Source organism: Mustela putorius, unplaced genomic scaffold (genome assembly GCF_011764305.1).
Source record: "Mustela putorius furo isolate JIRA1106 unplaced genomic scaffold, ASM1176430v1.1 tig00003834_pilon_pilon_pilon, whole genome shotgun sequence".
NCBI lineage: Eukaryota > Metazoa > Chordata > Mammalia > Carnivora > Mustelidae > Mustela > Mustela putorius.
This window is the reverse complement of record NW_025421987.1, coordinates 16,249,551-16,273,486: the sequence shown is the minus strand read 5'-3', so window position 1 is coordinate 16,273,486 and position 23,936 is coordinate 16,249,551. Positions and strand designations below refer to the sequence as shown.

Genomic DNA, 23,936 nt, shown 5'->3' with positions numbered 1-23,936 from the left:
TGTTTCACCATGTATGATGTCTGTATCCACTGGGTCTGTAAAATTTTGATTTGTTGATATTAACTGTAACTTTATATCATGCCTCATTTGGAGATTCTTTTGAAAAGAGACATATGCTTCAAGCTACAAAAGATCTACATTCACTCTCCCCACTATACTGTTGCTTTTATTCTCATAACGATCACTTTTTCACCTATTCTGCTATCCTGTTCTGATAGCAAAATAAATCCAGAAATCCCTTACTTATTGTTGTTTTTCTTTAGCCTACCTTTTAAAGTGAAAAACCACCTTTATATCCATGAGATATCAATCTTTCATCGTGATAAAATGTGGCAAGATGAAAAGGAACCTCTAGAGGAGTTTCCAAAGGAGCATTTGGAAAGATAAGAAGAGGGTCTTTGAAAAAAATGACATGCCAAGTAATCTGCTGTCACTGATTACTCATAGTCAATGGCCAATGCTACATTGCCTGATTAATCTTTATCGAAAAATAATTGTAAAAAAAGACCTCTTTTTTTTTAATACCAGCTTTCCAAGAAATAAGAAATGAAAAATGCATGGAATAGTTTTGGTATTAGTTGTGGAGCTTCAGTCCAAGGGGAAAGTATACTGCCAGAAATGTGCTACTCCTCTCCCTTCTGATTTTACTTCTAAAATAATAAACAGTCATCAAAGTTACAACATACATTTTTTGTATTTTTGATATTTAAGAAATAAAATAAACCATAGACTTTCTATATTCTAGAAGGAAAATAATTTTGAAATATATTCACTTAGGATTTAGGTATTTTTCACCAAATATGCTTTATTTGAAGTATGGTATATTTTTAAAATAGGCTATCTAAAAAGCATTGGACCTGATGACAGTGTCATTTAACTTTCCATAATGTAAATCTAGTAACTGACATATTAAAGTTGAATATCTTCTTACTAGTATCACTGCTAGAATGTCAACTTTCAAAAAGTAGATTATTCATTATCATAAAAGCACTGTATAATTTTGAGCCTATAGATATGGCAAACTTATGATTGTCTTTCATAAATTCTTTGTCTAGTCAAAGCTTTACTCCCGTAATGATAGTATCAAAAAGCTAGATAGGATCTTTGTAGTAAAAATAATTAAAACTGAAAACATAAATACCGACTTTGGTATAATCTTAATTTTTTATCTATTTATTGTTTGATTCCTTCACACTTTAAGGTGGTGGCAGTATACAATGGGATTTAGCTAATCCTTAGGAAAACTGATAGAAAAATCAAGACATTCCTCATGCATGAATAAGCTCAGTTCCCTTATACAGTTCCCCCATTCTGAACTCTTACTTGGTCAGTATTTACTTACTGGCATTCATCCTAACACTCAGGACTTCCGTTTTATTTCATTGGGCCAGAAGGCCAGACATAAGTACAGAAGTCTAAAACACTTTCACTTAGGTTTATTAGTCTAAAGATGTTCATCTCAGAGATTATCTCTGCACTGTAAGATGACATACCATGGAAGCACTCTGAAATTCCATATTGATTCTGTCTTCTACAGATAAAAGATTTTTGAGATAACAAAACACAAAGAGTTTTCTAAATAACATTCGCTTTGCTATTAAGATAAAGCTTAAATGTTTTATAATGTAAATAGCAGCAAGGAGGATTTATTACCTCAGAAATAAAGAACATAAATTACTTTTGTCCCCAGTCATAATAACAGAACTGTGATTCCACGAAGAGGCACATGGGTGGAACCCTTGAAGAACTTCAGCATTATTTTATATTCAGGTTTTCATTGGAGAATAAGTTATATGATATACTCTTCTCCAAAGGTATTGTAAAGTCATTAAGAAACATAAGTTACATGTTTGTATATAATATGAGATGTTATTTAATGGAAAAAAGTTGTAATTCTCTTGTTTTCTCTTATCTGCATTTCCTAAACCTAAAAGTATCTGAAGGTGTAATTCTTACCAAGAAAATACACCTCAGAGACACCAGTGTACTAATTATACATGGACAGTGGAAGAGATTTTTTGTTACTTAGTTTGAAGTAAGTGTGCTATTTTATTTCGAACTATTGGGTACCTCAAGATCATTGGAAGGCACAGCTAACTTAATGATATCCTGAAACATGAAAAAGATTAACTGACAGCCTAACTGAAGTCAGTTTTCTTACAGAAAAGTAAATTAAGCAAACAATTTCTCTACAAGGAGAATTTTCTTATTTCTTTCATTTAAAGGCTTAATTAAATTTTCAAATAATGAAAATGTTTTTCTTGAGCTTATATATTTTATGGCATTTTTATGTTTCAATATTTCAATAATGAAATATATTTTATTTCAAATAATGAAAATGTTTTCCTTGAGCCGAACAAAATTTTACCACTTTAAATTCTGACTCAATTAATAGTAAGAATTTTGGCAAAATCTGAACAAAATTTTACCACTTTAAATTCTGACTCAATTAATAGTAAGAATTTTGGCAAGGGAAATAGCCAAGTCCAAAACATTTTAAAATACATAATAACATAAATACCTGATGATTTCAGGTTATCTTAAATGTTAAAGAAAGAGAAGTTGTACACTATGATAAAGGTTACTACTTAGGAAGAAAGTTTTTTTCTGCTTTATGAAAATATTGCTGAAAACAAAATATAAGATCAATATAAATTTAGTTGGTTAATAAGCAGTAATGCTACTAAATGACTGTATCTTACCTCATGCACTTATTGTATGAAATTGTTTAATGAATCAAAAACAGGACCAAAGAAGTCACTGAGACACAAAGATGACAGAACAGCACCACCTAGTTCTCTACATAAAAGTTTCCAAATATGCATGCATCTCTGACTTACTTGGGAAAACTGAATATATTCTCAGAATAAATCATTTAGCATGAAACTACACTCTTGCAAATTATCACCTGCAACAGAGCATTTACTTGAATTGCTTTAATTTTAAAGTTTCCTTTAAAAGAAAAAGAAAGCAAAATTAAAGATAATGGTTTAGCTGAGGTTTTTTAGCTGTGCATTGTACTGTTTTCTGTAATCCAGATAAATCAGTCTCTAAGTAGAATAACTGTACATGCTTGACCACCACCATTATGATTTCCAAAGTATGTATCATTTTGTTTACCCTATGTACTACAAGATGTATATCATCTACTCCAGGGACACCAATGGGCAATAAATAACAATATAAAAATGCCATACAATCTGTTAGAAATATGACATCATTTGGATGTTGAGGTCATCAGTCAAAGCTAAATATTAAAAGAAATGATATAAAGATATCGAGAATATTCATAGCCCAATTATGTTATTTTACATATTTTAACAGTTCACATAATTGTATATAGAATTCATTTTATTTTTAAAGTCTTTAGGTGGTATCCTCATCTCTTCTCCAGTTTTGTTTACCAGTTGTTCTTACTTCAATCATATGCAGGGCAGTTTGAGCAGGAGGAAAGATTTCAAGAACAACATTGACTCAGCAGTCACGAAAAGCATAGGTTTTAATCAGGCACAATGTAGTATTGTAATATAAGCAAGGGACGGAGTTTTAATATATATGACACAGTACAAGGAGCATTGTTTCTGGAGAGAACACTTTAAAAATGTTTTCCCTGAGGCATCAGCAGCTCTTTAAATGACTGTCGCTGGTAACATCAGAATTGCTCAAGCAGAACTTCAGCTCTAAAAAACTAAATATTGTTGCTTGTTACATAGATCCTTCTCACAGACCTCTTCTCCCCTACATTCCCTCTGCTGACCTGGTCATCTACTGTTCTGGCCCACTGAGTCTTTATGAAATTAAATGAATCATCCTCTTGAACAAATCAGTTAGAATAGAGCATGCTTGAATATTTCTTGTTCACTTGTCAGCTTCTTTCAAGTTGTATTAATAAAAAAAAGAAAGAAACTGGAATCATACTGAGAATGTTTTCAGGATAAACGACTGGAGAAAATGAGAGCTCTTTAATCCAACCTTAAATAAAAAATGTTAAAAGCTCAGTGAGGTTTATAGTACTACTATTAAATCAGTGATTTCATATTTTCATTGATATACCCACATTATGTAGCCACTGAAAACATATTACTATAAAAATGGAATTTTTATTTCAGAAAATACTAGGGTGTTGCATATTTTGTTTATCCAGTGTCTCAGCTCCTAGACTATAAACTCCATGAGGGCAGAAATAGTTTCCACCTTGTTTCCTTGTATATCTGGCATATACTGCCATCAGGTAGGTATTTGTTGAAAAATGAATCAGTGCATGAGTAAGTTATGCTTAAGAAAACCAAAGACTATGAAGAATAAAACAATTATAAAAATTTACACATACACATATTAAATGCAAAAATAATATAAAATCAATATATTGTATATATCAATATAATAATAAATCAATATATTTACTATTCTCTAATTAAAAAAATGACTAATGGCATGAGCACTGGGTATTGGATGTAAGTGATGAATCACTGAATTCTACTCCTGAAACCAATATTGTGCTGTATGTTAACTAATTAGAATTTAAATAAAAATTTTAAAAGAAAAAATGAAATAAATGACTAATGGCAGCAATTTACTAATTTTTGAAGTTGATCTGTGGATGCAATTTCATGAGAAAAGCAAGTATGACCCAAGCTCAGGCTGATGACTACAAAATTAATTAATAAAACTTACTGACAGAGATAGAAAGCTTTGAAATTTATGTATCAGAATAGAAATCTCTTTACATGTGTAAAATCTTTAAATACTGAATAATGCATGGGTAAATATAAAAATTAAATTTTAGTGAAAACTATTTTAAGAATTCATGGTTAATGCTACACTATGTTACAAAATATCTTTGAGAAAGTTGAAAAGAAATATGCCATTTCTGCAGTTCTCAATCATCCATTAGATTCTTCTATAATATGTCTCCAAAGAATGAATGTGGTTCCATTTTTTCAGTCTACAGAAGAAACCAAGCTACAGAAGTTATGTTAAGCATCTGACTCTTGATTTGGGCTTGGGCCATGATCTCAGGGTTGTGAGATCAATCCCTGCTTCGGGCTCACACTGGGCATTGATCCTGCTTAATATTCTTTCTTCCCATCTACCTCCCACCCCCAAAAGTAACTTGTTCATGGTGTCTAAAATAGTGCCATGGCTTGGAGGAGAACTAAGGTCTTTTGAATCCTACCATTATGTCTTGCTGCTGCAGGGGACATCCAAAATTCAAAGTCCAAAATAGTCCAATGAGATTTCCTCCCTCTACAGAATAGAAAACTCTCACTACAAAAGAAAAGACACCCACCTGCCAGGCCAGTCTCACTACAGCTTCCACACTAACTGTAGTTTGTCATGGTTGCTATCTGTGTTCTACTGAAGGATTAGGGCTGTGTATTAGTGCCTCTTCCTCTATCACCAAGTTACTCCCACTCTCATTTAGTAAACCAAGATGATATGAAGGTTTTAGGAGGAAATATCCTTAATATCTGATCAAGTTTACTGTTAGTATATGATAAGACCATCATTAAACGATAAAGATTGTCTTTCCAACTTGTCCCCACCCATCCATTGAATACTGTCATTGTATTACAAAATATACTTTCATGCTGTCCTACCCATCAAGGATAACCTGTTCTGCTTTGTTGGTAGTTTGTATTTGTGTAGCCAGTAAATTTGGGTAAAGCAAAACGAAGATTTAAAGTAAATCTGACCTTACTGACCTCTACTGGATCTCTAAAACACCTCAAATTTATCCCTGTATCAACACCTTTATCTTAGCTATTCCATGCAAGTGAAAAGATAGGAAGAACTGAAGTTTCAAAATACCACTAGTCTTACCTCATCTGTAGCATTTCTATGTTTAAAAAAAAAAAAAAAAAGTAAGTCAGTGGACATGAAACTATCATCTATAAATTTTACTTGACCTTTAAAAATAGATGTGTAATTGTTACTGAAGACACAACTTCTTTTTCATGCTAGTTAGTATCAAATCTTTCTATAAAGATGATGCACTTAGTGTCGTATTCTTTTGAAGAATATAAGGGATATTGTTTTTAATTTGGTGACTGACAAAAATGTTGTTCTGAAATGCTTTTGTTACTATATAAATTAAAAATTCACTTTCTGAGTGGGTCATTATGTCAAAATCTGTTGAGAAATATGAAGGTGTAATTCTTCCTCACATTTCCAGTGTTTGATATACTAAGTAGTTACACAAAAAAAATTACAATGTCACTTCTAAACATGGATTTATAAGAATATCCTCTATACAATGAAAATTCATCAACATCTTAAAATATTTTTGCATCCATAACAGTGAAATAGTCAACAAAAACTGCTTCCCAAACTACCTTCCCTTTTATTCACTAGGCTCTGGAAAGTCAGTCAGCAAGGGCCAGACAGAAGCCACTTTAGAAGGTTATTCTTCTGTGGCTGTTGCGTCATACTGACAGTCACATTTTAACACAAAGAAGATTTTAGGTATTCACAATAGCTATGGGAGAATATAATTCTTAATATCAGCTCCACAAAGTAGCAATAACACTTAATAAATTGAACTAGTTTAATCTACTTTGGATATTTATTTACTAAACGTGCATTTCTACATGATGATGATACAGTGATTTTGACACCTGCCATTAGGTAAATCTTAAGTTAGCCTAGGTAATAATATCTTTTCAGATGCTCGAAGTCATGAAACAGTCAAAAATCCAAAAGAGAGCAGGAAATTGATTTTTAAAATTTGAAGAAAATCTGTATGACTTTTAAGAAAAGCTACATTTCACTGGGACTTTTAAGAAAAAACATTCTTAAAACACTTTATGTGGAAATAGAGTCACTACAAATTGTAGAAAGCCTTTTCTCCCTTGGTGTTCAGCTCCCAGTAACTATATTTAAATTCTCTTCAAAAAGCAGTTAATATTTCCATCCTACCTCCCACTGTCTTTCAAAATACTAAAAGGGAAATAAATCAAATTCAACCACAGCAAACATGTGTCCTCAAGTGTGGATGTATGACTAAGCATTAAGCATTAAAAAAAAAAAAAAAACCCACCTCAAAAACCAAACAAAATAACCCCCACAATATTTAGGAATTTCTTTAAAAGGACTTTTAAATAAAATGGATGTAACTCCCCCAAGTTAAATTAAGCAAAATGCACCCTGGATCTGTACTTCAGAGACTACTCAGAGAATGTCTACTCCACAGCTTGGCAATAACAAAAGCAGGTCAGTCCCCACTGATAATCTGGCAGATCAAGGTCAGTTTGTAATTCCTCTTTGTTTATATATTTATCCGGAAATACCAGCTACTCTAAGAAGAACAATAAGATGATTTGGTTTCATGTTTACCTAAAGCCATCTTCAGAAATATTTTGGGGGTGAGGGAGAGAAATCTTAAGTAAGTAGAACAGACAAGGATTTAGGAAGCCCAGAGAAAGCTGGGAGATTCAGAGTTCTGAGACAAACGTTTTCAGTGCAAATTTGAACTGCTTACCTAACTGAAAGCAATGATTCAATGTTTTTGTGAAGTAAGTCATTATTTAGAATTGTTTATGTTTCTTAGTAGCCATTTTTTGACCTTCTCTCTGTACATTAAATACAAATGCAAATTCATTGCAAATATTTATTCTATTCAGAATAGTGTATTGGCATTTTGGCAGTTAAAATATAAATACTTAAATATTATTTGGATCCAATTAAAGAGATGTGTCAAGATTAAATGGATTGGAAGAGAACTAATCAATCAGTGGGATGAAAACATAAAAAAAAAAAGACATAGACCAGACCTAGATTAGGCGCTTGAAATAAAATGAAGACTAAGACCCTGTACTCTAGGAGTTCATAGTCCAGTACAGCAAACAGATAGATAAATACCAAACATTCAAAATGCTATAATAAAAATATGCATAGGGGTTATATAGATCATAGTATCGACAATATAAAATGCTTAGTTCTCTCATCAACTAAGAAGACATACAACTTCAAATAATAAAGGGCAGATGGTATTATTTTGTCTAAACAAACACATCAGATTTTGGTCAAAATTTTTATAATTAAAAACTCCAGTAAGTTCCTAGAGACTTGTATTTTTTAAGCTATCCTTAATAATAACGTTGCTTCAAATATGCAGTTGTAAAATAAAAGAAAAGGTTAAAATTGTTAGTATATATCAACTTTTGCTTTTTATTGTTATAGCCATGAATAAAAGAAAAAGTGTATTTACAAATTAAACTCAAATTTCCTGATGATATACTACTCAGACGAATACAAGTCAAAGGGTACAGTTAATATAAGTACACTCAAACTCAGTCAATGCAGGAAAATATCCTCTTTATAAATGGTAATGTGTATTAAATGAGCCAATTCTTATAACCATTCCTCCACAAATAAAGTCTTTATTTAAAAAGAAAAGTGTCTCTCTCTCTGTTTGTGTTGAGTTCGATGCCCCTATATACTTTCATAGTTGTCCAAATTGCATCCCAATCAAAATCTGAAAAAAATCATGTCTCAGATTTGGCAGTGCACTGACATTTGGCAGCCCATGTGATTGCAAGCAATTAATACTATCTGAAAATCTATAGCCTCAAATAATAACCAGCATAACTTCGAGATCCCACCATAGCAAATGTGTTAATGGGCTAGTTAGGGAATAGAGTATTGATTTAGGAACAATTTTTGATTCTTATTTTGAGAGAGTGAAAGGAACAATCCCTATTCAAGATAAGGGATACACATTTTCACTCATTATTTCATTCCCAGGGCAAAGAACTATTTAGAAATAACAGATACTGTATTATGTATCACAATGGTGAATTTCATTCTGCCTTGGCAGGGTAACTAGTAAGCGCAGAATGTAACCGCTTGCTGTACTGGAGTCATAGATATATAATTGCCTTCAGAAACATCCTTCTCTGAATACCACCTACACATTAATACATGACAGTGAACTTACAGCCAGACCCCTGTTCTATCCCACATGATCCTTGAAAAGGCTTTGAAATGAGGACACGTGCATAATTAAGGCACACTGAATATCACAGTACATGTAACAAACTAGAGTATTATGAATCCTTAGGGGAACCTCATCGAACTAATACATTTTCTAAAGAAAGCTGCACATGAGTAAAGAGAGCCTAAAATGCTAATTAGATCCTCTCAGTGAAAGCTATAGAAAAGTTGATTCTTGAATCCTGAAGTTGGGCACAGAATGGAACATTTGTATACAGAAAGACTGAACAGGGGAGAAAAAAGAATTTGACATAAAAGACTCTCAATAGATGATTTACACAATTCATGAGAAAATAAATAATGCAAAATAAAAATATAACAGTGGGAGAATTCCAACCTCCTGAAAGGGTTAAGTATGAGAACTGATTCTGTATTAGAAAGGGATTATGTAACAACAGAGGGAAATACTCAGCCTAGCATATGCTAATTTAGTCAGCTTTGCCAGGCGTTTCTGTGTGTTTGGCTGGCTGACTCACATTCCTTCCCTCTTCTTTTTGCCATTTTTATTATGAAAGTAAGGAGGTTGAACTCTCACAAAATGCAATAATAGCAATAACAAAAACAAGTAAAAGCACATTGTATGTGTTTTATTCTTGCTAAAACATTGGGGTATGCGTCATAGAGACTGAAAGGAAAAATCATCCAGTCTGTACGTATTCAGCATACAGGCTTTAGCAAAACTCCCTTTCTTGAACCATTCTTCACTCCCCGTTAATTACTTTTAATAGGTCTTTCAGGTTAGTAGCATGGTCGGGACTGGGGTAATATTATATTCCTGGAGAGTGCAAAGGAAGTTGAGTTACTAGTCAGACCTCAACACATAAAATAGACAGCAGTAAAGGAATGACAATTAAACGACAAGCTTATTGTACATTTTTTATTTGCTTTTAAATACAAATATTCTAATCTCTCATTTCGACCTACATCTACTACTTAAGATTGGAAGGCAGGGGGCATATAACGCATGAGAATGAATGGAAGATATAGGTGTCATGGTGTTTTCCCCCGGGGGGGATACAGGACAAGCTCATGTAAAATATGAATTCATTAAGACAGTAAAAAATGTATTTTACACACTATAAATTTTAGTTCTGGATGTTTAAGTAAACCTTAAGGGAGTCACTTGCATTTTTAAAGGCAAACACTTTTAGCAAAGAAGCCAAAAATATTTCTTTATAAGAACAAATTAATTGGTTTTATAAATTATACTGAATCAATATAACAGCTATACACTTAGCAGCTGGCAGCCCATCCTTGTCAGGAAAGGTTCTTTCCACTCAGTTCCCAACGATGACTTTAGGTAAGCAATGAATGCACAGTCCCTGTAAATAAACCATCGTCAAATACATAAATTGTTAGGGGATCAATTTGACCAATAAAAGGACCGTTGTTTTCTTAATGTGAAGTGATTTGCACTATTTGATCATACTTAGCTTTAAGATTTTATGCTCCTCAAGCAAATGATTCCTTATTTTTATTTTCTAAATAATCCCTAATGATTTCAACATCTAGCCCCCAGAATAACTGTGGCTAAACTGGGGTTTCCCATTCCGCATTCAGATGACTGAAAGATAATTTGAAGATTCAAGTAAAAACTATCTGTTGACTTAGAAAGAGTTATCCCAAATGTTGAATAATGACTGTCTTAATATTTACTTCAAAGACCTCTAAAATAGAATGTGAAAAATTAATAGATAGCTCTCTCCAAGGCAAATCCCCTTACAACCTCAGCCCTGTGTCTCTTCAGGTAGCAGTAGGGTCTCATCACTCAGTTTCATAAGCAGGAAAGGAGATTCAGAATAATTGCTCAGCTCTAACATAAATTCAAAAATTGTAAAACCTGCTTGTGTGTTTTTAAGTGGAAATGTTAATCACTGTTAAAGCCTAAGAAAAGTTATTCAAAAATACACTTTTTAACCCTCATAAAAAGGGTAAAAGGAAACAACTGCAAACAAAATAAACTCTTGCCTTTTCCTCACACCCCATCCCTGAGAGTCCCAGAGTCTGATTACTTACTGAATTATAAAGATACCCTTCCGTCCTAAAAATAACGGTACACTTTAAATTTGTATATATGTGTATAGAGAGAGATGAATGATTAAGGGATATTTCCTTTCTGAACAATTATATCTCTGATTTTGACATTAATATTTAACTGACACCTAGTTAAGCAGAATATTTAGTTTACTAACTTTTAAATATACTACATACTTTTAAAATGATAACAATTTCATATCTGGTTAAAGAAACCCACTAAGCACATGAACAGAACCAACTGGGCTCATTTCTTGAGTAAAAATCAATATGCATAGTATGTTCAATTCTCTAGCAAATGTAATAAAAACAAAAAAAGCAACATTAGTTTCTATTATCTGATACGCTTCCCTGATAGGCTGCCTGTAACAATTGGTCCAGAACTATTACTTTTATTAAGGAACCTATCTGATGCTTTTGCCTGTGATAAATAATATTGTCCAGAGAGGAAATATTCTCTACTGATTTGATGTTAACAAAAATTCTACCTTATGGTGCTAAACTATACGAACATACCCTGAACAGTTTATTTCTATTTCTTTTAAAACTACTCTATTCTCATAACACAAGAAATGCTCTAATAATAAAAATAATGACTCAAAACAACAACAAAGGACTTATTTCTTACTTACTAAAAGAAGAGGATAACAGACTATTTCCTAGCCCAATATTTATTAGGTCCAACACATGTAAATAACTGCATAGAAATCCCATTTTTAACTTTGCTATTTATTGTCATGAAACTGGCCTGTGTCCCTGATAGTTTGCAAGAAAATAAACTATTCCCCATGAGCACTGATAATTTTATTAGTATTTATTTATTATATCAATCTCCAAACAAAGTATGTATTCATTCTTTCTTATGCTTTGTCATAAGCTCATATGATTAGAAATACTCTGTAAGTTATCCATGATTATAAAAAAACTGAAGGCTGGTTCATGTCTACTGCAAGCTATGAAAAGACTTCCCATTTCATTCATGCCACATGACTGCTTTCTCGTGTGTTCCTGTGTTCGCCTGCCGCTGCAGAGCACATTAGGCCTGAGATGCCATTTGCATCATCACACAGCAGGGGGCTTCAGCTGCCACTGCTCTAGGTTAATCCTCACCCACCTCTTTACACAAGGAATTTGCAGAAGATGCCTTTCTTTGATACTAGAGAACTGCACTCCAAAAATGCTTGACATTTTCAAATAAAATGTTGGCAATGAGCTTGTCCTTTTAAATATTTTAGGTTAAGTCAGTAAATTTAAATCATGCCCTTCCCTTTTTTCATGAAATGATTTGGTGATCTGATCTAATGCAAAATATCTGGGATTTGAAATCAAGGAAAATAAAAAGAAATGAGTTGGAAAATGTCATGGCAAGAACAACTGATCAGATTATATTCATTTAAAGATGTATATCAAGAGCCACTGCTATACACTTTCCTATAAGAAAACAGGTTCCTAAACCAGTACATCCTACAAAATGTTAAAATTAACTCTTAAAGTATTATTTAACAAAGTTTCAGTGCTGACATACTATGAAAAGAAGCAACTATTTAATTCCATCAGAACTAATTAGGACATACCTATTATTCAATCCAACACTATTTATTATGCATCTGCTAAATTAAGAATATGAGGACTGCACAGGTAACAAAGGGTGAGGGCTTGCCCTCAGGAAGCTTAAGTTTAAAAATCATTTTGCCCTGGAGTTGTTCTAAGAGGGTAAATGGTAAGCCTATATCTGCCAATTCCACAAAGGACTATAACTTCACCTTCTGAGTTCAGCTTCCTCAGTTCGTGATTTCTCTTCTCACTGATTCCTCAACCTACTCAGCCAGCTGTTACACCATGGGTGATTTTGCCAAAGATATTTAACGAGCCTATTAAAATAGGGCCTCTTTCTCAATAAATCTCACGGAACACACATCAGCATTATTAAATAAAACATCAATATGATAGGTCTATTTATGTTATTAATGTACCCTATATTCTTCATAATAAATAAACCTTGTCTTGATCTTCTGATACCCCATAGATTTCTTATTTTAAAAAGAAAATTGATAGTCTCTGATGCTGATTTTGGGCCACTTTAAAATGCATGATTCAGTTTTTGTCTTCCAGTATTTCTGCACTTCCATTTGCTCTTTAAAAAATTCAAGTAATTGTTTTCTTTAAAAAAAAAATAAAAAAGGCATCTCACTATTTAAATGTGGGGCAAATAGTTCTCAAGTATCTGATCATCCAGTGGAGAAGGCAGAAAGAGGTCTCTCAATTGATGCTTACTTTTGTCGTATTATGCTCCCACAGTTCTAATAGTTGTAGAAATGGGGGAAACACAATGAAGTAAGCTTCCATACTTCCATATCTTGATAGAAAATTAGCCCAGAAACTCCTCATATTTGCAGGGAGATTTTCTTAATTACTAAGTGTCTGGGTTTTGACTGTTTAAATCATAGTCATTGGCTCTTATGTACGGATTCTACTTTTCCAAGTTTTAGCTGTTAATCAAAAAAGGGAGGAATGCAGGAACTGCATTCAGCATAAGAAATTAGCTTGACAAGACTAAGGTTATTACATGTTGAAGGACATGAATGGGAGAGATGTGCTTTTAGGAAGTATTAAGTTATCAGTATTTTATTAAGTGTATGTAGGTGTATTTTGTACTTCATAGTGTACTTTCTAAAAAGGTAAGGGGAGGTTCATGTAATACACCAAGGCTAGTAATAATCTGTATGTCCAATTGACCTTCAAAGTAAATCATTTACCAAAATGTCTCATGGAAAACAAGACAAAACCAAACCAAACCCTGAAGTCCCAGTATTTGTGCTGGATGTGTTTTTTTCTGTAAGATTAACTCTAAAAAGGAAACAAAGTTCTCAACAAAATCTCTATGCATGTCTATTTTCTGGTTATATTTTGTCCTTTCTTTCTTGCCCTTTCTGGGACTGTTTTCTTGTGCTAAACAAGACAGTCTCCATCTTTGCAGTGCTCCCTCAGGCATGGAAAGGGGATATAGCATCTGCCAGGGTAAGCAATTGAACTGGATCTACTCTGTAACCAAGAGAGGTTTTAGTTACAGGTGGCAAGCTCTTGCACGCCTCCTTCTAAAGAAATTCATTCCTCTAAACTGTTCCTTACCCTTATTCCAGATTTTTCCTCTGTCTATGATGGAGGAAAATAAGAAAGCATGCCCCATAAAGTAATACTGAAGCAAATTTTGTTATCTAAGTCTACATTCCAAGTTGTGCTTTGGTCAGAAACATGTTTATTTTCCATCTAATGATCCATCTCCATTTCCTAAGAATCCATTGAAGACAAGCTGGTAGATTTGTAAAATAGAACTATTTAAGACTTTTTTTTTTTAACTTATTTTATCAGTGACTTGATTGTTACCACTGGTTCATTAACTCTATATTAACAAGCCAAAAGGTTGGCTTTGCTTCCCAGAAAAAAGCAAAATATTGGTGACAATGTAAAACACAGAGAAGATACGTTCAAATGAGTCTTCTTGTCTAAAATAAGGCATAGTGCAAGAAAGGGGATAATAATACAAAGGATAAATAAATTGATTATAGTATTACTTAAGTGATAGACTACGACTACAGTTCTGATAAAGCTAAAATTGAGAAGCTGTAGACTGCCTATAGCATTTGCCTAGTCATAACTACTAGCAGGCAGAACAGACTCCTTCCAGCCAGTATCAGTTGCTCACTAGTTCCCCCGCTACCCTTCTCTCCTTGCTAAGTATTTAATCTGTGTCCAGGAAATAAAGCTTTCATTTTACAACCTAACCAAGTCCTAATAAAACAGTAGGGTGGTGGGAGAATCACAAACCTGAACCCTGAAGCAATGTTTTTAGCCAAGAGTAAGACAAGGAAAGCATGAGCAATTTGTTTGAGCAGGAACTGACAATATCAGCAAAGTGTGATGTGTCTGTGGAGCAGTGTTTGATAAATGTGAGGCAGCCATAAACATGAGAAGACAATCTAGTGATGCTCTGTGCCCCCCTCCCCCCTGAGTTCTTTTCTTTTTCTTTTTCTTTCTTTTTTTTTTTTCTTTAAATCCTCTTCTCTCCTTTGGTGTATTAATATGGCCCGATCTAAGATGCTCACAAGTACACAGAGATTGCTGGGTTGGGGCTCTTTCCCTGGTTGCTGTATAGGACGCTTATTTATTTATTATATTTGGACCTGATGCTAGTGCTGCTGTTGGTTGCAGTGGTGCATTTTCTCTGGCATACCCACACCCCTTCCACCACCACCTCTAGTCTGCTGTGAATAGCAGCACTTTTTTAGTAATTAGTTTACATACTTAAAAAAAGAGACCCATGTCCTTAATAAAAGAGAATGCAGCTGATGGAATCTCTCTGGGTAGAGAAAGAGTAAATCCTCCTCCAGGCTAAGAGAGAATGAGACACCAGCAGACAGTTATTTTGCAGTGCACTGAATAGACAATTCACGGGAAATGTTGAAGGCAGAGAGGAGGCGACCCCCAAGTGCAGTCCATTGCCCACATGTTCTATAATAAATAATCTTCTCACACCAGCCCAGCAGTGAGTGCAGTGACGTGCCGGGGCCAGCACACACAGATTGGCAGGGAAAACACATCCAGCGGTGTGGAATTTTCATCGCAATCACCAAATTAACTGATTTCCCCACATCACACTCCCACTACCAGGCATGGAGCGCGCTCGCGCGCACGCACGCACACACACAGACACAGATCACACGCAGAGCTGAGAAATGCAAGTTACTGAGAGGTGAAATGGGGTATCTAGGAGCACGTTTCAGTCTGGATTAGAAACCTAAAGTAATGTGTCAGCCACCCGGGGTTACTTGTGAGAGGGTGGGGGTGTGAACGGTGGGAAATGGGACGAGGCAGCGTAAGCAGGAAGAAGGCTGTCTGCTTTCTCAGGGATTCTGGCACATGATAGATCCGAAATTTACATCCAACATAAAACACGTAAAATATTGTAAGAAATATCTTTGCAAGGTCAGTTAGTTAATTCAGAAGAATTCCTTCCACTACCTCTTCTTTCACATTCATAAATACGCATAAATAAAATACATCCCTGTCTATATCCTGGAAGATAGGAGACAGGATGCATTCCAAGAACTTGCTGAAACATGGTTCATTGACCTCATTTAAATCCTCCGAAGGCCGATTGGGTTTTGCATGCCTGTGGGTCTACTTGTGTCTTACTTTCAGATTCCTTTTACCCAGGGACAAATAAATTTGATCAACTTATCTTTCTCACAAGTACAGAAATGATGACAGAGGGGTTAGAGGTGGGCAAAGATTTATCAAGAAATAAGAGTCGCCTAGCTTTAAAAATCCGATCGACCATCATTTCATATCCATCCTTCCTGTATCTCACACTCAAGCCACATCCCTATATTACTACTCTCTTAAAAGCAACAATTTTCTGCCTTACAGCCTCTGCCCACCCAGCCCTAGCATGCCGCCTCTGCCTCCACCACCACCCGAAGTGTGCTCTCCTCATGCACTCCTACTCCATACATTGCCATTCATTTCATAACCAGCGTCGTCCTCCCATTCCACACAGACCCCTCCTCCCTCCTCCAAGAGAGGGTCTGAGGAAAAGTGCACCCCAGTTCCCTAGCCACTCTGCATCCAAACCCAGTGATTTGCATAATAACAGTGTTTTGTGCGGTTTCCCTCCACTGCGGTCGCAGGGGTTCTTGCATTTCACGTGAAAGGATAATATTAATTACGAAAAGAAGCGGCAGAGAGCAGAGCGGATGGAGAGGTAAGGGAATCCAAGCGAAAATCCCTTAGCAGTAAAGTAACTGCTTAGGTGCATATATTTCTTTGCTTAAAGAAAAAGAAAAAAAAAAAAAAAGAAGAAGAAGAAAAGAAGAGCAAAAGAAAACTACACACACTAATTAATAAAAAAAAAAAGAAAAGGTTTGTTGATAAAGTGGCTTTGGGTGTTTTAATTTTTCCCTCCCCCTTTCCTTTTTTTAAATTTCTTGATTTATTCTTTCTCCCCCCCCCTTCGCTCTTCCACTCTCTTTTTCTTTTCTTTCTTTTTTTTTCCTTTTTAAACCCCAGACACAGTCTCCTCTCTCTTCTTAGGTGAATGACACGTCTCACAACACATCCTCACCCCCCCCCGCCCCCCGAGATGTTATTGCAATGCACACAGTGCTGCCGCTGCTGCTGTTCTCGCCGTCTCGGTAGCTCGCTCCCAGGCTCTCACTCACTTTTTAAAGATACACGGATAGGATGATGGTGGGTAGAAGGGGAAAGAGAAAGGCGACCCGAAACGGGGGGAGGTTAGACAGATGACAAGGATGGAGAGGGTCGGTCAGGAGCGTGATGTGGGAGGTGGCTGGTGGGGGTTGGTGGGAGGGTATAATGTTCGGAGAAGGCACAAGTTGCCAGCCAAAAGGCGTGGGAGGTGGGGAGGAGGGTGGCTGGCGGGGATTGAGAGTGAGAGATGTAGGAAGCTCAGGTGAATGAAAAGGCGAAAGGTGCCGCGTAAGGGGCTGACTGCTGGGAGAGCAAGGCTGAGCCAGCGCTAGAGATTCGAGGGGCTGGAGCAAACTGCCACTGCCCCCTGCCGCACCGGGGAGTAGGGGGAGGGGGTGGAAATCGCCGGGGACTGGGGGACTGAAAGGGGAGAGTGGAAATATGGGGTGGAGTGGGGATGATAGGGAATGGGCGTGAAGTTGATGCTCCCCGCGGCGGGGCGGGGATTACCTTGTAGCAGGAGCCCGCAGACACTGTAGAAGCGGAGAACGGCGCTGCGTTTCCAAATCATGGTCCCTTCTCTAATGGGTTAGGGAACGAACGAGGGGGCAAGGAGATGCTGGTGAGTGGGACACCAGAGTGCAGGGATCCGCCGGTGTCCTCCCGGCGCCTGCTGGACGCACGGTCCCCGCCGCTGCGGTGATCGAACCCTCGGACTGGACTGGAGGCAGCAGAAGCGGCAGCTGCGAAGCACCCGCAGAATGGGGTTTCGGTGGGCGAAATAGTTTCTTCTCCTCCTCCGGCTGGTGGTGCAGCCGCGACAGCCCGTCAGCCAGGCACGGGTTCGGAGCCTGCCTTCCTTTCGGCGCTCACAGCAAGTCCCAGAGCCCGCCGGGGCTGCCCGAGCAGGTGGTGCAGGGATGCCGGGGTGTTGGAGAAGGTGCGGGCGAGGGCTGCAAGGAGTGGGTAGGTCACGGAAGGGAGGGGCGGGGGCAGAAGGGGAGCAAGCAAGCAGCAGCCACCGCTCGCGCTCAGGGTGTTTTGGGGTCCTGGGAGGGGAGGTGGCAGCGGTAGAAGCAGCGGTTGCGGCGGCGACGGCGACGGCTCCCGGATGCTCGGGCTGCAGTAGCAGCAGAGGCACCCGTGGCGGCGGCGGCAGCGGCGGCGGCAGCGGCGGCGGCGGCGGCGGCGGCGGCAGCGGCGGCGGCGGCGGCAGCTCTACAGAGCACCAGACACAAGGGCAAGCTCAGCGCGGCGGAGGCCCCGCCCCCACCCTGGCCAGGGACAGACACCGCCCCCTGGCCAATGGAAGCACAGCCGCCTACCGGGCCTGGCCAATGAGAGAAAGGCATGGGTGGAGACAAACGCCGGGAAAAACAAACAGGCTTCTCAAGGACCCTTCGGGCAGGAAGAACTGAAGCCCCCATTCACACACCCCCCGCGGGTCTTACCTCTTTAGAGACGCCTCGCCCTAACTTCACAGAGGAGACACCCGCCTTCATTAATCCGTGTCTTGCTCTCAGGAATGGTTCAGCCAATCGCCACCGCGAGGGGGCGGGGTTAGCCACGATCCCAGCAGATTCTGGAATCTGTGGTGCCTGGGCCAGGTCCTGAGTGCGAAGTTCTTCTGCGCATTTGGACTCTTAGAACAGATGGTGGCTGCATCTGCCCACTCACCAGCTGCAGTAGCATTCTCTTAAAGCTCCCAGCAGCGAAAGAGAGATTGCAGAAGGCGTGGGAGAGGCTAAGTATAGGGAGCGGCACACCTACCTGCCTACAAGAACTTGTGAGGCAGAGAAGGAAAAGTTAAGGATGGAGGAGATGAAATTGTTGTTGTTTTTCAGAATTTTGGCTTAGTGTAGGTATAAATCTCAGTAGAACCTAGTGGATGGCAATAATGGTATCAGGCATACCCCAATTCAAATCCTGTAGATATCACTTCTTGCTGCATAATGTTCACTGATTTTAATGAATGTTTAAATTTGAGGCCTCCTCAATTGCAAACATGGATAGTAATTGTACTTACCTGTTAGAGTTTTAAGGATTAGTGAGAATGTAAAAATGTCAGTACAGAGCCATACAATGTGTAAGTGCTTTATAAATGGTGGCCCTAGTTCTTTAGTGGGTTTTTTTCTAATTCAGGATAGCAGGAAATCTTGGGCGATGCTCTACAAATGCTTTAATAATAGCCTGAAGAAAGGGGGGGGCACAAATGTGCTATCTTCAGGGACTCGACCAAAAGTGGCCATGCAAAGGAATTTAGGAATCTGGAAAGAACCACCTCTATAAATCAGCACCCTGAAAAGTATCCTTTAGAAGAAGAGGTGATATAAATGAGCGGGTCATAAATAAACCAGAAGTTGTGTTTCCAAATGAGCTTAATTCCCAGGCTTTTCCCTATGACCAGTTTTTAACTGGACCAAATTAGCAAATGATGGACTAGTTCAGTAGTGTTAAATCAGTCACACCATAAATAAAAGTCTCCTTTGTTTGAGAGACTGCATAATAGAAACCTGCAAGCAAGAAGACAGAGGAAAAGATGAGAAGCACGATCAATATTGATGCCCTTCGCTCTTTCCCATTTGTTGCTTACTTTGCCACAACCTTTTACAGATGCAACCCTTGCCTTTTAACTAATGACCCATTCATTTCTCTGTCCACCTTTCTCCCCAGGTTCTGAAAATTAAGAAGCAAAATGTCCATAATAAAACTGCAAGTGGACTCTAGAAGAAAGAGTTTGTGTGAATACTCTTATTATTGTAAGAGATAGCTGCCTACTGTGAGTTTCAGCTGTTAGGAAAGTCAGTAAGTCCAAGGATACTGCTATCATTTAAACTATTGTGAGCATCAAAAGGTGAAATTCTAATCATTATTGACTCATGCTTAGGTTTTGTGTCAGGGAAAATATAAAAAATGGAAATGCCAAAAAAGGTAGGGTTTCTTTATCAAAAGGGTAGTCCAAGTTCCTATGTTCTACTACATGTCCTCCTGCTAGCTCTACCACGTTGGGCATATATTCAACTTCTTTGACCCTCAGTTTCCTTAACCATAATATAAGGGAGCTGCATTTGAGGACTTCTAAAGTCTTACTGAGATAAACAAACAAACAAACATTCAATACTCCAAGATTGTGGTATTCAAGAAAATGCCCCAACCAAACACGAGCATCTCAGCATTTGTTACTAATACTCAGAAGCAAGTTTTTGTTCTTGTTGATAACTATCTCAGGAATTGGGATTTCTACACTGAAACAGCCTATTGTAGGCTGTATAGTAGGTCATCCCCAGGCCAGCATTACTACCAACACCTGGGAACTTGCTAGAACTGCAGAATCTCGGGCCCTATCCCATACCTACAGAATAAGATTTTTCATTGTAACAAAATTCCAGTGTGATTTATACAAATTATGAGCAGCACCTGTCTTTAACACAGTTTTACCACAGATTCAACCTCGGGGAGAATTCCAGTGGGTGTTTTGTGAAACCAAGAGGACTTTTGTTAAATTACTATTTGCAGGAGTCCCAGCAGTTTCCTTGTTTTCACAACATAGAAGTAACTCTTCTCGTAAACTGTGGGTAAAAAAAAAAAAAAAAAAAAAATTAATTAATTTAATGAGGTAGTTTTAAGATGGTTGCAAATTTGACTGTGATGAGAGTCATCGACTTTCATATGATTAAGAGTTCTCTTTAGCTCATCCACCCAGTCAGGGGACTGGAAGAGAGATTGAACTTACTCAGTCCTTGAAAGTGTGTGTGTTGGTGTGTGGTGGTGGTGGGGTGCTTATAATGTGAGCTCTGACCATTTGGATAAATAATGTCATCTTTAAATACAAGAGATATATAAAACTAGTTTCTAAATAGTCTATTTTTAGATGCTATTAACCAGTTAAATTAAAAATTATCAAATGTTTAATGGTTGTAAGATCTTTCAATATTTTAAAGTGTGACAATGGTCAAAATGTTATAGAGTTGTCATTGCATGAATAAAGTCATTTCTAAAACTTAAAAGACTTCTTAGAATGCAATTAAATATCTTTAAACATCTTTATTTCATAGTTTTAAGGCTATTATTACCTACATATATTATCAGTATCTCTGGAAATGTGCAAATTAACTGACCTCTTATGAATCATCAGACGATGAATTAATTTCATAAATTGCCAAAAGATGGCATCTATCAATGCATCCCTATATGCAATAGTCTAAAATATTAAACCTATTTGGAAGATTTTATCATTATGCATTGTATTATCCTTTACTTTGTGGCAAAATATTTTTCAATATTTAATTTCATGTTTTGAAATGAATTTTATTTTATGGTTTTCTTTTTCATGTTTTTATTAAATTCTAGTTAGTTAACATACAGTGTAATATTAGTTTCAGGTGTAGAATTTAGTGATTCATCACTTACACACAACACCCAATGGTCTTCACAAGTGCCCTCCTTAATCCCCATCAACCACTTAACCCATTCCCCCCACCTCCCTTCCGGAAACGAATTTTAAGTTGGAGAGAAATTAATGCTTTAAATGCAAGCTATTTATTTACTACTCATTTTAAAAGTTATGTAAAGATAGTACATACTTTTTCTTTGCCATGGACGTGATGTCCTCTTTGCTTGTACTGTCACAGAATAGGATGACAGCCTTTACTCCCACATTAGTACCATAGATACTAGAGATTTTTAAAGATGTATTTTACAGAGGAGGCTGCACTTAGTTTTTACTTTATAACTGTTTCTACACCAGATTGTAAGAATTGGAATTTATAATGAAGCGATGTTTATGCCTTTTCTATTCTACTAGGAGCAAAGTAATTTACTGACAGCTTTAAGGTGATGGATTTGATAATTAACTAGATGAGGGAAATCCTTTCACAATGTATATGTATATCAAATTATCACAATATGCACTTTAAATATCTTATAATTTTATTTGTCAACCATACCTCAGTAAAGCTGAAAAGATAACAGATTAAAAAAAAAAGTCTTAATTGAGGGAAAATTTTTTGAAATCAAAATGGGAAAATTTTTGTGTCACTTTTTACCACTATGGACATGTTTTCTGGGATTTCACATGCTTAGTTAGGATATCTATATTTCTCTTTTAAAATACTAAATTTAATGGAATACCTAAACACTTTAAATATATAGTAATTATTGATCCCCAGGACTAAAAATCTAAAAATCCATGGTAAATTGACTCTCATAGCAAATTGACTCTGGCAGTAAATTGACCTAGAAAAAGAAATTTCATGGCTTGGTGAAAATGTAGACCATTGTGGAAGAAAATTAGCTTATTGAGTACTGGAAGCATTGATTGTCATTCTCCATGCTCGCCAGCATTTTAAATATGAGGTCAGCTGCCTAAGTTGCAGAGATGTTAAAAATCTTTTTGTATAGTATATAGTACATATAGTATAATATACAGTATATAGTACTATCTATATATAAGATATGCATAACAGTATATAAGGAGTATTAACTGCCTTTAAATGCATTTTAACTTAGCATTTTGCTGTTTACAAAACATTCAATGTCTTTTTTCAGAATTATGACATTTTATTTCATCCCATTCTACCCAAAATGACTTATTGGTAGAATTTCAACTTATATTAATAATACTATATAAAATTATTGAAAATAAATTCATAAATATTCATTGATTTATAATCTCAAGATAAGCTATCTCTGTATTTTAACATGAATAAACTTAATGGTAATATGACCAACATTTATACATTCTCTCATTTAATATAATGCAGTCAGAATATACAGAATAAAACTGACCTGGTGATGTTATATAGTGTAACTTTTATCTCTACAATGATTGAATCTAAATGATCTAAGATATGTGTCCATCACACAATTTCTTAAACTCATCAGGAAGGATAATTCCATTGCCTCCATTTATTCTAAGCAAGAAAATGTTCACCCTACCTTAAAGAAGGTCATATGATCCTAATGTTTAATAGCCACTAATAGTAAAATAGTTTTACAAATGACCAGCGGTAAATGCAAATATCATGAAGATAATTCTTAACTCTTGGACAGTGATATTGAAGATGGGCTATATTTAAAAAACAAACAAACAGAAACCGTCTCAAGAAAATGAATACATTCATTCAGTTCAAGTCTGAAGAACTAGGAACTGGGGACCTGATGATGTAAATCCCAGTGCAAGGGTAGGAGAAGACTACTGTCTTAGCTCATGCATGCAGGCACAATGTGGAGGCCCTTTCTCTGCTATTTGTTCTATCCAGGCCCTGTTCTATCCAGGCCCTATATGGATCGTGCTTGCCCATACTAGGGAGAGCAATCTGCTTTATCAATCTACTGATTCAAATGATAATCTTATCCAGAAACACCATCATAAACATACCTAGAATGATCTCTCAATCAAGCTGACATATAAAATTAATTATCACAGAGGGTAATCTGCTTTACTCAGTCTGCAGACTCAAATGTTAATCTCATCTATAATCACCCTTCTAGACACACCCATAAATAATATTTAAACAAATATGTGGGTGCCTTGTGTTCGAGACAAGTTGGGACATAAAATTAACCATCATATTTTTCATTTGATAAGTATCATATTGGCATTCATCGCCACCAACATGATATTTCTACAACTTTAGGTCTAAATCCTGGATGCTAAATTGCTTAGGGAATAAGATTTACCTCTCAGATATGCTGAAGTT

General features: G+C 36.6%; 1 protein-coding gene across 3 annotated transcripts in view; it reads right to left on the bottom strand.

The window, feature by feature from the left end:
* The window catches only part of CADM2 (cell adhesion molecule 2), a 1,089,711-nt gene extending 1,071,868 nt beyond the window's left edge, over positions 1-17,843 (bottom strand). For 2 of the 3 annotated variants that reach the window (XM_004775049.3, XM_004775051.3), the window contains exon 1: positions 17,746-17,843. In XM_004775049.3, the coding sequence (XP_004775106.1) occupies positions 17,746-17,806 (61 nt within the window). In that variant the 5' untranslated portion in view covers positions 17,807-17,843. The remainder of the gene's footprint in view (positions 1-17,745) is intronic. The other variant, XM_004775050.3, reaches the window with a different exon arrangement.
* Positions 17,844-23,936: the final 6,093 nt, after the last annotated feature.